Source organism: Aphis gossypii, chromosome 1 (genome assembly GCF_020184175.1).
Source record: "Aphis gossypii isolate Hap1 chromosome 1, ASM2018417v2, whole genome shotgun sequence".
NCBI lineage: Eukaryota > Metazoa > Arthropoda > Insecta > Hemiptera > Aphididae > Aphis > Aphis gossypii.
Genome location: NC_065530.1, coordinates 21,901,239 through 21,917,892, shown reverse-complemented (window position 1 = coordinate 21,917,892; position 16,654 = coordinate 21,901,239). Strand labels below are relative to the sequence as shown.

Sequence of the window (16,654 nt, the reverse complement as noted above, 5' to 3'; positions counted from 1 at the left end):
TTCTTAGATTTATTTTTAAACGGGTAAAACAACAATTTTTTGCTGTGTAATAGCCACTTATACTGAATTATACATCAACGCAGTATGTGTATCAGCGTTGCAAAATATCTAGTCATATGATTAACTCTTGGAACTTTCAGGTGTCAGATCTAATAGAAAGTCTAATAGCTACTGGAACTTCATGACAGACTTATTTAAAATAATTTAGCCTATTTTATGATTCATTTTTTGTAAACGGTAGTTAATGATATGCTTGCCAATATATCAGTATAGCCATTCAATAATAAACTATACTGGAAAATCAGTTGCACATAAAGTTGCTATCAGTTGTTAATAATAATTATTACTATTTATTTGTGATAATCAATTTTTGATCACTATAATTTCCATAACGTATAATTTTTATTACGTCACCTTTATTAATAAACAATATTTAATGAATAATATTTTCTTAAGAGTCCTCTTCATCTATTATATTTTTATGGCTCTTAAAATTTTTATGAGACAATAATCATTAACATTTTCTTTGAATAAATATAACTTAATATTACCATATTAACAATACATTTATATTAAATGTGTTTACTATATTGTACATCATAAAAATATGATTATGTTACACAAAAAAAAAAAAAATCCTTAATAAACACAAATTAAGATTTCTTCAAATAAACAAATTCTTTGTACTTATTTAAGAACCACAAATAAAAATTAATGAATTACAACATAAGTATATTATATTTTTATGCAATTTGTTTTTTTATAATACAAAAAATCATAAATATAGAATCCTATTTAGAAATCTCCAATCAACAAGTATAAATTTATTTTATAATAATATTTTGTAAGTGTTATTTATATGATTTATAAACATTATAATATTTATATTCATAATTATCTTAGTTATACATTTTTTATTGTAATTATATAATATATATATATTTTTTTTAACAAATGATATTCAATATAGTATTAATTTTACCAACAACCTATTTCTATATATTAAATAAATAATACAAATTAGTGTGTTTAATTCTTATAAATAAGTATATATTTTTTAAATTTTAGAGTAGTCTAAAACATAATAATAAAACACTTAACTACAATACTGACTGTTATACGATTCTAAGAGATATAATTATATTTAATTGATAAAATTCTATAATCACTAGAAAATACATGTTTAATAAATTATTATAGTTTCTTAGGGAATGCGTTAATAAATCTTTAACGAAACTTTAGGTCTACCTCACCACAGTATTAAGTCGAAAAAAAAGTTTTCCGTTTAATCATCTGGGAATATAGCTTGATTCTTAATTTATTTAACATTTCTACCATCCAAATCACTCATGAATATTTTCTAAAAGTATAATCAAACTTTCAAAATTATAGTAATATTTTTATTTTCTTTGAATACATTTTGTTTATTTTATAATATATTGCAATTAATAACATGTTGTTATGTATAAATTAACTATAAACATGTTAAACAAAAAAAACAAAATAAAATAAAAATGAAATAATATTTGTTTGCAATTTAATACTTTATAAAAATACAAATAATATTTATTTTCATAAGATTTATTTTAAATTCAATACAGCATTATAATTTTAATAACGTAACTACGTAATAAAACAGATTTTGCTTTTAAACTATTTTAAAACTAATGTATTATAGACAACAATACATTCAATATGGGATAGCCTTCAAAAAAAGTGAATACTTACATTTTTTATGTACCTTCTATTTGGTTCAACTTAATTATATCAAGCTAATTAAAAATGCATTAAAAAATAAAATAAAATGTAATTAGACACTTGTACCTATATTACCAATGGTTGATACCCATTACCAATTCAGATTTTGAAACAGTTACTCACATATTATCCGCAAATATAATAACTAATCGATTTTATTAAATACATAGTACCTACTTCGAAGAAAAATTGTGAGCACGTATTTGATGAATCTAAAATTACTTTCACTCGGGTTTTATTTTGCAATCTTCAAAATCCTCTCATCAAATCCTACCTAAATAATATCCATATGTCTTAAAATCCTTTACGAAATATAAATCAAAATTATAAATGACATCTTATATACACTTTAATATTTCCTGAAACAATATGTTATAATAATTTTGTTCATGTTGTTTAAGAATGAAAATGATTTCTATTAAAAAAAATCACAAATAGGTGATGTTTTATCAGTTTAGTTATAATTTTTAAATCCAAAAAAGTTATTAAAAATATTCCAATGTTATCCAACACAAACACTAGAAATACAAATAATATATATATTATTTGTATTTACAATAAAAAAAAATTATAAATGCAATTTTGTTTTGTTTGTTTGTTTGTTTGTTTGTTTATTTATTTATTTATTTTTTTTTTATATAAGTTTTGGCATATAAGTGGATCTAGTCGAAAGTTGTTAATTATAGTATTGTAACACAGAATATAAAACAAACGAACGTTTTGAAAACTTAAAACCACTAAAAATATAACTCTTGGTATAAACGGCCGAATTACTCGGGCTTATCGTAAATATAATATAGTGTTTTAAGACGCGTCCCAATGAGTGGTTTCTTTGAAATATCACGTATCATACTTTACATGTAATATATTATTGCTAAAACTATACATCTACACCTTCGTTTACTGAAGATTTGCTCTCTGTTTGTTCAAAGACGACGTTTTAGTAACGGTTTTACTGTTTCACGCTTATACGTATGTGTAGTGTATATATTATATAGCTACTGCACATAATGCTTAGTGTTCGTCATTATGTTCTTGTAAAAACATTCACCTGTGTTAAAGTGTGTTTAGAGAAAAATTAGGTTTGCTCGGGTACCCGTGTTTTCAAAACAAGAAAACAAACGCTTCAAAAGATGTGAGTTTACCCTTAACTCATGCGCGTATTATATTTATCAAGATCGAGTTTGCATTTGAGCGTGCTTTTTGACAGTGAGAAATCCTTTGAAAAAAAAAACTGAACGGGCGACCCCATCGTTACCGCCTCCACCGGTACAATGGATTTTCTTTATTAACACCTTACAGGCCACGGGCGGTCTATAAATTTAAATGTAATCTGATCTGGCTGATCTGGCAAAAAGAAATACATATATACGCATAATAAAAAATAGTAAACGCGCAAAAGGGTCACGAAGAAAATCGTTTCCTAAAGTTGTGCACAGCTGCAAAAAAACAGACGGCAAAGGTACCATATTATATATATTATACATAAGTGTATACATTTTTTTCACTCGCCCCACCGGAAAGTCGAAATATATAAAATATACATAGACGGCACACGATCGCTATCGGTTGGCCGTTATTGAATGATTTTTCCGTTTTTATTTTTATTGTCTGCCCGCTGCTGGTGCACAATGAATCACAAAATATCCCTCAACCCCTCCCCCTCCCTTATATTGCGCGTAGATCGACTGAACCCAATATGTGTGTGTGTGTTTTTTTCTTGTTGTCCTACCTTGGCTAGTCACTATTTTTTTGCTTACCGGACCATCCTTTTGCAGGCCAAATAATCCAGTCCCGACAGATAAACCTTCCTAGTATTATTTGAAAACCGTTCGAGCAAAATATAAGATAAATATTCCTAGTAAACTTGTGGATGTAAAAGTAAAACTAGCCATTTATGTTGTATTAAACCTTAGCTTTTAAAGTTTCGAACGATTTATTATGTTGTGAAATGTACCTACCTACTTTCATTCTTGTGAATGAAAAAATAAAAATAATAAATAGAAAACATAATAATTGTCTAGCTAAAAACAATGTTTGTTATGCTTTTAATATTATATCATATATTTTTAAATCAGTCATTTGTTATTTATTTTTTGTTATATTTGGATATATTACATTATAATGCTGAAAAAAATGTAAATAAACACTACATATATAAAAAAATAAAATAAAATATATTTACTTACTTCTTGTTAGAAAACGATAACACAGTATAAGTTATTTAAATTGTTAAATTAAAAATAAATTGTAATGTAAAATTTTTAAATTCATATAATAATGTGTTTAATGAATTACATAGGTATAACCCAGTTAAATGCTCATTCATTTTCATTATTATTTTTATATACTTATTCTAACGTGTTTTTTAAATTTAATTTAATTTTCAAGTAGGTTTCATATCATCATATTTCTATATTCTTGTATAAAATAATTATACCAAATAATAATGAAATACTTCTTTATGAATTTTTTTTTATATTGTTAAATACTATAATGTAATAAATGTAATAAACTGGGATTAAAAGCATTTTCGCAATACAAAAAGTGTTTGACGATTTATTGAATCTTTTCTGTCTGTGACATTTCACTGACCCCAGGTATATGTTTCCACAAGAATAAACAGGAACAAACATCTTAATACATATTCTGATAACAATTGGTATTATGCCTATACGCGTTGCCCTTTTTTTCCATTCCCTCAATCCATGGACAATTGATACTCAATGACCCAAAAACTGTTTGTTAAAATTGTATTCATTTTTTTTTTTTTTACGTAAAATATAAAAAAGATAACTAACATAGGTATTCATGCTGAGTACTATAATAATAGAGAGCACATGTTATACAAATAGATATTGCATTTACACAAAAGTGCTTTATCGATCATTGATACAACATTTTAACAAGTTCCATTATTCCAATGAAGCTCTTCAATAAATATAATTAAATATATAATTTATATTATGCTTTGAAGTTGGTATCATCAGTTGGTTTTAATGATACACAGTTAAATTTAATGTATTAACATGTTATAAGGACTGTTATTTAGCTTTTAGCTTTTATAATATAAAATATCGGTCATAAATAATTGTTAAAATTATAAACTGTAATATTGAAATCACATTAGATTTTATATTATGCTATCACGATAGTGTTATGTACGCTTTTGTTTACGACATTTTAACTCGTACACCAATCATAGTCTGCAAATATACCTTGCTTTATATTTTGTTATATTTTCTTTATTTTTTGAAAATTATAACGATAATGACATAAAAATATTGTAATTTGTACATAATTTAATATGATGTAAATGTTAGTTACTATAGTAATTCCATAATTCATAAGTGGACGATTAATAAAAGAACAATAATAGTGCTTTCTAAAGGTAATCTAGAAAGGAAAGTTTAAAATTTATTTGATGGCAAGTAACTAGTGAAATAATTCTTGTAGTATTCTACAGAGCTAGTTAAAAAAAAAAAAAAACTTTGATTATTATATAATCAAATTGTATTTTATTTTTCAATATAAAAGCATGCAATTTACTGACATAATTATTAAAAAACTTTTGTTATGGGTGGTAATTGTAAATATATAAATACGTTTAGGTTTCTAATGCAACTTGATAAACAAGTAAATTTAGTGAGGTTATAATATATAATTTAGATATTTCTTATAGCTGGTTTTAAGTCGTATAAGTGCCTATATAAAATAAAAATTACTCTACAGATTACGCACATTCTGTTGATAAACTAAAATAAATATAAAACAAAAAATAAATACCTACTGTTATAAGTTAAAAATAAATTTAACAATGGAATTTTCTTTATTTCAACAGTAAATGACAGTATAATATGTACATCATTAAATATAGTTAAACGTACAAAAGTAAAAAAGGATATATTATTTTAATATAAATAATTGTTAAATAGTCAGATTATTTTTATAAAAGTCTTCATTTTATCATTATTATGATAATTATAATTTATTTGTTTATGAATTATTATAACTATCTTAAATAGTTTATGGAAATATATTTTAATTAAATTAATTGAATACCATAGTATACTATTTGTTTTTAAATAACTGTATTATTCTATAATTTTTTTTATGGAAAATATCCAAAAAATCAAACTAACCTTTAAGAAAAGTAATTCTTTTGACCTTTAAAATTTTTAATATTTCATCAAATAGCTGGGTTTTACAAAAAGTTTATTTAAATAGTTTATAAATATATTTGTTTCATTTGGAAAAAAAAACAAAAATAAATATTATTGCGGTTTTTTTTTCGTTTTATTATTTAAAATTATTTAATTACTCGTAAAGTGTATAATATATCACCATTTTTAAATGTATTATATCACATCATTTTATAATGATAATTTTGCGATTATATATTTGTTTTTATTATTTTTAGTCGATTTTCAGATAATTTTTATCGTAACAATATGAAAGAACACTTAAACACTGTTTGAAATGTCCAGATCAATTGTAATATATCAAATATTTTATTTCTTTTATAATTACATATAGATGCTTCTACATAGTATTGGTAGATAGCGTCATTTTAAACCAATTAAACAATTATTACTTAACAATAGCAGTTCCCCACATAATTAACATATTCTGTAACACACAATTTAAAAATTAAAATACGTTGATGCAAGTTAAAATATTTTGATTGTTTATAATACATTATGATCATAAAACGTGGAAGGTATTTCTTATTAATATGATTGAATTTTGAAGTTAACTGTAGTTGATATGCCGAATCATACATTGAAAGACTAAGACAGGTTACTAGACAGGTTGACTAATATAAACAGGTGAATGCTTCTATAATGTAAGCAATACGTATTATTTATTTGACCTGTCTCTAGATATTATTATGAAGTGAATTAATTAATAGTAATAATAATAATAATGATCATAAATTAATAATCTAATAGTCATTGTAATATTAGTAAATCAGATTCTTAGAGTTTACAAAAAAGTGTAATCATAGTCGCATCTATAACTATAGATGTTTGATTTTATCATAACAATATTCACAGGAGCAAATTATGACAAGTATTTAATTTTATTTGTGTTAAAAACAGAAAATTATACAAAAATATATTTTCAAAAACGTTAATTTATTTTTAAATAATGAGTATAAAAGATTAAGTATTATGGATAAAGAACAATAATGATGAAGTTAAAGTATAAACTTAATAGTTTTTCTAGTGTTACATTAATTACCTGCATTCTATACCTACATAAATTACACATCATAGAATTGGCCAACATAAAATGTCTACATTCAACACTTTTTGGTTTCGTTAAAATTTATATTGATATAAGATTACATAATAATTAGAATTGCACGATGTTTAACATTGGCTATCAATATGAGTGTACTTAAAGATAAACATTATTACAGTCAATAATAGCCACCTTTCCAATAAACATATTGTAATAAAAGTTATAAAATAAATAATTTTAGAGTCTTAAACATAGTGTGTCTTTTAATAAATTGATAAAATCATCTTACAATAATGCTCACTTAAACCTTTAGCTACAAAATCATCCATCGTATCCATGAGGAATAAAAATCCTTTCATATATAATAAATATCATAATTTATTTTTTCTACACTAGGTACAATGTTACAGCAGTTATATCAGTTATCAGTCTCGTGTCTACGTCAATCTTATTAAATATTAATTATAATATAGAAATTATGTGAATTTAACAATGACTTTATGTAATATCATATTACAATATCGGTTCTAGTTATCAGAAATAATAATAAATAAATAAAGTGTTACGATAAGTAGGTAAGGCCCAACTGTACAGTATCCACCTAGTAGGTCACTTTATTAAATTAGTTAAATTTAAATTCAATAATATAATATTATCATTGTACTCAAAAACTGATTTTGAGGTCGTGTCAATCTATACCATTATTATTGCTCTAAAACGCAATCAAAAAATTTATCACATCGATCAGAGTCTAAAACGCCACATTTAATTAATGAATATAATGTTTAAATTATAGTAAGATATAGCTTAAAAAATTATACAGCTCACGGAAGTTGGGTCAGGGGAGACGACGAACACGGCCATCTCGAAATATACATAAATACTACTCTATAATAGTTAAATATGTAATACAACGTTCCACAATTGTATAAGTATATTGATATCGTCTACGATACAGTACAACAACAGTGATATCACTTTCACTGATATTTGACGTTGTTCATTCAAGGCAGTATTAAAAATACTCACTTAATACTGTTAACCCGTTTTTACAGGAAATAATCAAAGTCAAGGTCTCCCAGTATAACAGCAATCACCACTGTTCACGCAGGTCTATATCCAAGTAGCTACAGATATTCATGTCCACTATTATAGTGTTGACCGTGTACACCGCAACACGTACGTTTTGTACTGTATATTTGCGAAAAATCGCAATAGTTAATTTTTTAGGTTACATATGTCATGGCGTCCAATAACTTGCCGGTCGATCCGTTGAAGTTCGTTCTCCAAATTACGGTATTTTCTTTGCTGTTGGTACCGGGAATTTTGTGGGCAGTTTTGAAAAAATTCATACCGGTGAAGCCGAAATCCGTTAAAGGACAAGTGGTGTTGGTGAGTTTATAACTGTTAAATGTATATTGTATAGTTTTGACTATAAATCCATTACAGTGAATTTTCGCTGTTGAATATGTATGTTTTATTTGTGTGTCTACAACGAAACATGAACTGTAACTAGTAACAATATACAATGTAATATGGATAATAGAGCATTGAACAAAACTGTATATACTATTACAGTGGCATTTAACCTTTTTAGGAGCATGATCCAAATTTTTACCTAAAAATCTATCGTAACACATAATATTTTGTTTTTAAAGGATCAATACGTTCTATAAAATTAAAGATTATTATTTTTATTAACTTTTATTATAGGTTTATAATAAATATATTTTAAATAACGAGGCTTATGCAAATAAGCATATGCTTGTTTTTTTCTATGGTTGTCAACAGCGTCTTATAATTTGTATAGTTTATGTTTATTAAGTATAAAATATCATAAATATCTTAGAATCTATATAATTTTAAAAATATCTCACGATCCATCAAACATTGACTTGCTATCTACAGTTTAAGAAACGCTGAACTATTATATAATGTATAGTATATTCTCATAACCATGGCCATCGACCATCAACAATAATTAAAAAAACATGTACTACTAAAAATAAAAAAATAGCCAAATAATTTCAAGGTGACTAAGTATGATCATTATTTGCAACTTATAAGCACTTGGCACACACGCAACAATAGTCCCAAGGTAAAGTACGTCGATTGACTAGTTTACAGATCACTCGATAATTGACTTTTTCCGTTAAATTTAAAAGTTATTGTTTCCAAAATAACGTTATATATTTATTTATGTCTGCTATATTTTATTTATCGTAGACCACTATGATTGAATCGCAAATTCTAAATTCGTTGTCAAATGTCTACTTAAATGCAATACACATATTACTTGCGTGTATATTTCACATACATTTATATTCTAATATTATTATCTTAAGACTTTTAATTATGTTTCATTCTATAATTCTATAGAGACAAAAAAAATAACAACTTTAATTAATTAGTGAGTCTTTAATAGTAAATATTAATTATTCTGAAAATACAATGAGAACGTAAATATTTTTTTATAATAAATAATTTCAATTTATTTTATAAAATAATATTCTTACCATTTTTAATTTTTATAACTGTATGTGATTAATTACTTTTGAAATGAACTCATACAATTTTAATTTCATATTCCGAAACAGAATATTTTCTTTACAGTATAATCTATACTACAGTTTAATTTAATAGGCCTATACCATTTATGTCGAATCGTTTAAGGAGAACTAGTTATTATACAGGTGAATATCCATTGTTATGAATTTTTAACTATAGAAAGATTTGTAATTTTTGAAATTTGACGAGACTCGTCAATATTCGAATTTAAAATGTTTATAAATAATAAGTGACACCATTTTTTAATATTTTAATATTTAAAACTAAAAAAATATTAACATTTAAGCAATTTTTCCCAATCATAAGTTTTTTTATCATAATTTAAAAAAAAATAATAACAATTTAAAGTATTTATAAATAGTTTAAAAAGAGCAAAAATACTTTAAATATAATTTTAATAATTTTAATTTTTTTATGTATGGAAAATATAGTCATTTCGTGAAAACTTCAAGTATATATCTACAGTTTTTGTTTTTAAATAATATATAAAAAAATGACCATGTTGTGGTATGATATTTGGACACTGTCACTTGATTATAATGTGATCAAGCACAGACGTCCCATTTATGCCTTCCAAAAATTTACCATTCCGTACCTTATCGGGCTTACCATAACAAAAATCCCATAGCCAATGGTCGTAGTTTCCGAGGCTTAATAATAATAATAATAAAAAAAAAAACAAAATAAAAATCAAAATCATTTTGTCAAAAATCTGATTTGTGTAATTATAATTTTTTGTTTTTCCTAATTATTAAAAAAAGTATTGCACAACTTTACTTTTCATTCGCAATAATATCAACTAAATTCAATTTTTACCAAAAAATATATGTAAAGTGAAAAATTATGTCATTTGTACTGTCTAAAAAGGTGATGATAGATAGAAAATAACACATAATTGTAAAATCTATACTATGAATATAATATATAATTAGAGTTTGTATAAGAATTATTCAATCATCGTATACCTATTTAAATTTTACTAGTAATTTATTTGAATATTAATATTCATGATACATTTTTTATCGTAAATATCATACATAGCAAAATTAATATCCTCAATTTTATCAATTATAATACAACTATAATATTATCCATCCTAAGTTTGAAAATTATAAAAAAATATTAATATTTCAAAAATATATTTAGACTTAATTCACATATTATGCATACAATATAGCTATTCACAAATATACTTGAAAAATTAAAAAGTACCAATGTAAAACAACAAAAAAGGTCAACAAGATGTTCAAAGCAAAATATTTTTTCGTCTGTAAAAAAATCTGGTTATTACCCACACATTATTAAATACATGATATACACGATATATCCAGTTCTTTATTGATCTAGTATAAAAGCAAAACATATTATACATCTATATAGTTATTCATTTGCTATTATCGACTGTAATAAATTATAAAAATGTAAGACTTTGAATTTTTTTTGAAGGTGATATTTAAATAATGTGTGGTGGCTACTACAGCAGCTACATTAGATTGCTTCAATTATTTAGACAGATTTCCATACTTCGTTAGAATCAATTCACTTATATGTCGATCACTAAACAATATTTTTGCGTTCAAGAAAAATATTTTGAATTATTGAGATTAATTTTAAATTTCGATTTGTTTTTATTAACTAGTTTACGATACAATACATATTATTTAGTTTTATACGATATGCTGAATAGGAGATTTTAAGAATTATATTTCAAATATAAATCTTCCGAGGATACAACTTGCTAGAAGGTATATCGTATAATATATACATGCGTGTTGTATTTGATTTGTTAGTTTACCATCAAAGCACGTTTCGACCATTATGAATGAGCTTCAAAAAACATAACCCTAAATAAAAAAGCATACGTATTTGATGCAAATAAAAGGTACTCTATGTAGGGCTGTTATCTAGATCGAGCTTGTATTTTTGCTCTTTGACAGTAAGAAATATTTTTAAAACATCTTTATGTTATTACCATGCAACCATGCATATATAGATATGTATATATAAGTATTTTTGAACACCTCAAACGAGCCATAGGCGGTCTATTTATTTAAATGCAATATAATACGACTGTTCATGTTATAAGGAAATCGCTAAGGGTTGATGTATAGTGTATACAGTATACACTACATATATTTTATCTAAAATAACAAGTTACATTATACGGAAGAATACAGAAAGTATCATGTAGTTATGTGTTATTTTTTATATTTATGAAAATTGAATTGCAATAGTGAAACAGATTTTGAAAAAATATACATTTAATGTCGACAGTTACGATATTTTTAATTCGCATTTTTAAGCTATATTGTTTGTTTTAGGAATTTTTTTATATCGTCGTTTTTATTTTTTTATTTATCATATTTGTTTACTTTATGAAATTGTGCATTACCAACATGGCCATCACAAAAAAACTACATCAAAATATTTTCTATTGCTTTATCACATGAAATATTTGAAATAAATATTAATAATTATTTTCTATACAATAGTAAATTATATTTGTATTTCTCATAATAAAAAACAAAAAATTAGAGTAATTACTTAACATACAAGTAACTATGTAATTAATACAAAAATAAAAGAGGTTGATTACTTAAAATAAAGTATTGAGTAGAGTATAATAAAATGTAATCTTAAGTATTTTGGGTCTGGCTTTTAAAAAGTACATAATATAATATAATATATTATTTAATGATATCAATTATGGTATATAAAATATTTTTATTTTTATTTTTAATGAAATGAATTACATTTTATTTATTGTATTTATTGCATAGAACTATTTCAATTAAAAAAAAAAAAATAAAAAAATAAACCTTTTAATAACTAATTCATTATTTTAGATCACCGGAGCTGCACGCGGAATAGGTCGTGAACTTGCGACTAGGTTTGGTAAATTGGGTGCAAAAGTTGCTTGTGTGGATATCGATGAATCTGGAAACCACGAAACGGCTCAAATCATAAAAGATTGTGGAGGCGTGGCCAAGAGTTACAAATGTGACGTTTCAAAAAAAGATGATATCAAAATTCTGCATTCAAAGGTTAAACAAGATTTAGGCCCCGTCGATATAGTCATCAACAACGCTGGAATAGTGTGGGGACATTTGTACATAGATCCCTCAAAAGATCAATTTATCACGGACCAAATCAATGTTAACCTTATGGCTCATATTTGGGTAAGTTTTACCTATTGGCAATTTTTTGCTTTTCCGTGGTTTTAACATAGTAGGTAAATTAAGGTTCCATATGTTTAAAATACATTTAAAATATCCTAAAATCATAAAAAAAATCCATAATATTATAACATCTTTAAAATGTATTTATTAGATTTTAAAAACTAAAAAAATAACAATTTTAAACTTAAAAGTGAATAATTGATGAGATATATTGAAATGATCAAAGGAAAGTTATGTACGTGTAACTAGCTATCAGCTGTAAGTTAAATTACTGAAAACAAACTAAAAAAAAAAAATATTATTAATACTTTTTGAATTATTTGAAGATATAAGAGCATCAGCTGTCAAGTGTTATATATAGTCGTAATACTTATTCGCCATTATCTGATCACAGCGTAGATAAATCAATATAATGGTTCCAATTATAACATTAAAATGTTGTAGGTTTAGTAATTAAAGTAATTTTGGTAAAAAAAACTTACATTTTATTAATAATTACTTATATTTGTTGAAAAAAAAATAGAATTAATAAAAAATGCTCATGCAAACTTGAAAAATGTCCTCATAACATAAAAAAAGCTTTTTTAGTATTTTGTTTAGTTTGGAAAAAAACAAACTAAAAGTTACATTAAATTTAACATTATCGCCTAAAACACATTTTACACTCGAGAAACTATGTTTAAAACAACCTGAAAAAATGATATTGCATTAAAATCCCAGCCTTATAGTTATAAAATATTATATCACGAGTCAAATGTGTCATCAGTTAAGCTGGGTACATTTTATACGAACATGTTTATAAAATAAATAAATATTCATTCATGTCTGTTACAATATTTATTCATTGTTAATATTTCTATATAGATGAACAGAGAAATTCTTCCATCAATGTTGGAGAGAAACTGTGGACACATCGTAGCTATGTCTTCAATGTCTTCAATGGCTGGTGTAGCTAATATATCCACATATACGGTTTCTAAATGGGGTATAAATGGTAAATACATCTAGAGTTATTATTAAAATATTTCACTATTAATTTAAAAATTTCAACTATCAAAAACCTTAATGTATGACGACTCTTAAAATAGTTATACTTTTTTAAATCTCTATGTCATACATGAGTGTTTTGTAATTCTGCGATTGTCATAGTATACGAGTAATGAATCTAATATTGATAAAAAAAACTACAATTTAAATATAGTACATTATTTTATTTTTAATGTTAGTCAACTATGATAAGTTTGTTTTATTATCGATTTAAACAATCAACAAAAAAATATAAGCTATATATTATATTTTAAGATTAATCTTTTATGTGTTTATTGATGTTAAAATAATGTTTTTATTTTGCTTGGGCTGTATGCTCGTATCTTTTATGTATAAATAGATAATATTTTATTAACGCCTACACTCAATATACGCAGGTATGATGGAATGTTTGCATAACGAGTTAAAACAATTCAACTGTAATGTAAAGACTACGAATATATTGCCGTATTTCATAAAAACCAACGAGAAAGTTTCGGCGTTTTTAGATATCAGGTATAAAACAAATAACAAATGAGTCACTATACTTTATGCCCTCTTTTATTTAATTTATTGTTTATTAATAACTGATGAACGTGGATTTAGATTCCCTGAAATACCTACACACATTGCTGGTGAGGAGATGATGAAAGGAATATTAGAAGAACGGAGAATATTCTCTGTTCCCGGTCACATGCTCAATATGGTACATATTCTAAGGTACGAGAATTTTTTTTTTGGGATTCTAAACATTTTTCTAATGTAAGACGTATGAGAGAGAAAAGTAAACACTAACACATAATATTTTATGTTATTTCCTTTCAGGCTGTTACCGGACAACTTGCAAGCGCTTTTCAACAATATATTTTATGTCAAAGTCCGCGGAGAACCCCAGGATGAGTTAGTTTTAAATAAATATAAACGATAAAACTAGTGTTTGAACTGACTTGTTATTAGATTTTAAATTATTTTAAAATATTATTTACATTGTACTGTTTTATTGTTGTTTTTCACATTAAAATGTATTGGTAATTTATGATTTTTAAACATGTATTTATTATTTAAAATTAATACAATAGGTAATTTAAATTATTTTGACATTTTAGCTGATAGAAAAATTTTTTATGCTGAAATATTATTATAGATATTATTTATTATTATTAGATTATATTTTTGTGAGTTTTTTTTTTTTTTTTTTGAAGGAGTGCCTTTAAATGTTGCAGCATGATTAAATATCAGAAATTTAATATAATGTTATTTTGAACTGTTAATTGGTTCCATTGTTAATGTTGTTATCCAAGTACAAATTATAAAAAAATCATGACAAGAATGTGAATTAAGAATGTAAATTTACTACTAACTTTGGTAATTAATAAATTATCAGAATCTTGTTGCTCACGGGAATAACATACTGACTGTTTTAAAGAGATTAGCCTAGTAAAAGAAAACAACTTTTTAAATTTTAAACTGAAAATGTAATGATGTATTCTATGTAATATTTAGTATTTACACGTAAAGTCTATGTGAATTAATTAATTCATTAATTACTCAGCTATTAACATTTTTATCTAGAAATATTTTTACAGGTAAATATTATTAAAGTAATTTAAACACAATACATATACACCGAATTATATATGTGTTATGTGTTATTTTATATTTTATTTCAATTTAACTATTTTTTTTTTTTTTGTTTTTACAATTATTAATATTGTCATACACAATTTAAGTTCAATAACAAAAGATTCAATTAGTATTTACAAAATCAATGGTAATAATTCTTGAATATACATTTTTTAATGGTTTGAAGTAATAATATCATACAATAACATGTTGTTGGCCTTAACTACGAGGTTATTCGATGGATATACATTATTAAAATGATAGTTGATAAATTTAGTATAGGTACTAGAAATAAACAAATCCATACCAAATCCAGTTACCCCATCATTTTTATTGAAAAATAGTAAATACCATATGATAATATTTCGTGAGTTGAAAATTGAAAAATAAAATAAAAGTAGTTTTAAAAATACCATGATGCTCATCTTTATTATGACTTGTATAGTTATAGATCAGAAATAAAATAAGATACTGGTATGTTATTATAATTCAATGCAATACAATAATAAAATTATGAATATCATTTGATGTGGATATAAATCGTTATTGGCTATTTTAAATGTACTTCACTTTTTTTTGTTTTTAATCAAACAGCTTATTATTTTTTAATTTATTACTAAACAATAATTGATTAGTCGATTAGATACAACTTATAATATTATATATTTTGATACCTATCTATATGAAGTTTAAAATTAAAACGAGTTGGTTTTCTATGTTTCTTAAAATATCATAATTTATAACCTTTTTTTTTTTTTTTTTGAATCAATTACAATAAGTAATAGAAGTATCAACTTACTATCGCCGGACAAAAATGTTTCACACACTTCACGATTTTATCATTTGTATTAAACTTCCTTTAATTTGATCAAACTAGACATTTTCCTTGCACTCTCCGTAATGACCATCAAATTCGATATTTCTCGTATAGTTTTTGTTGTTTTTCACTGTCATGGTACATTTTTGACAAAATCTGACAAACATAGTTTCGTTCCCGTAATCAATTTTTAAATTCATTATTTTTATGATTTGATTAAACATACATAATAAGTTGATATATTATTATAATTAAGGGGAACAACTATATTATGATTACTTTTCGAATAAATATAATTAAAATTGTATTAATATTTTTGCGAGGTATAATGGACCATTGAAAAACCATTGAACCAAATGATTACTAATAATATGATATTGATCTTGTTTAGCAACCAGACATTATATTGTTCTTGATAATATGTCAAGACACCTTG

At 24.3% G+C, this 16,654-nt stretch overlaps 1 protein-coding gene across 1 annotated transcript; it reads left to right on the top strand.

The window, feature by feature from the left end:
* Nucleotides 1-7,976: 7,976 nt before the first annotated feature.
* Nucleotides 7,977-14,946, top strand: LOC114130246 (short-chain dehydrogenase/reductase family 16C member 6-like). Its single transcript, XM_050197274.1, has 6 exons — nucleotides 7,977-8,397; nucleotides 12,420-12,752; nucleotides 13,617-13,746; nucleotides 14,177-14,294; nucleotides 14,385-14,498; nucleotides 14,604-14,946. Exons 1-6 carry the CDS (start codon nucleotides 8,248-8,250, stop codon nucleotides 14,704-14,706), a joined length of 948 nt encoding a protein of 315 aa, XP_050053231.1. The 5' UTR covers nucleotides 7,977-8,247; the 3' UTR covers nucleotides 14,707-14,946.
* The last annotated feature ends 1,708 nt before the right edge of the window (nucleotides 14,947-16,654 follow it).

Bases quoted from the DNA above. Each gene is read 5' to 3' on its own strand.
- LOC114130246 (XM_050197274.1), top strand. From the start codon at position 8,248: ATGGCGTCCAATAACTTGCCGGTCGATCCGTTGAAGTTCGTTCTCCAA. The intron at 12,753-13,616 runs GTAAGTTTTACC...ATTTCTATATAG, and splicing joins ACCTTATGGCTCATATTTGG to ATGAACAGAGAAATTCTTCC. The intron at 14,295-14,384 runs GTATAAAACAAA...ACGTGGATTTAG, and splicing joins TCGGCGTTTTTAGATATCAG to ATTCCCTGAAATACCTACAC.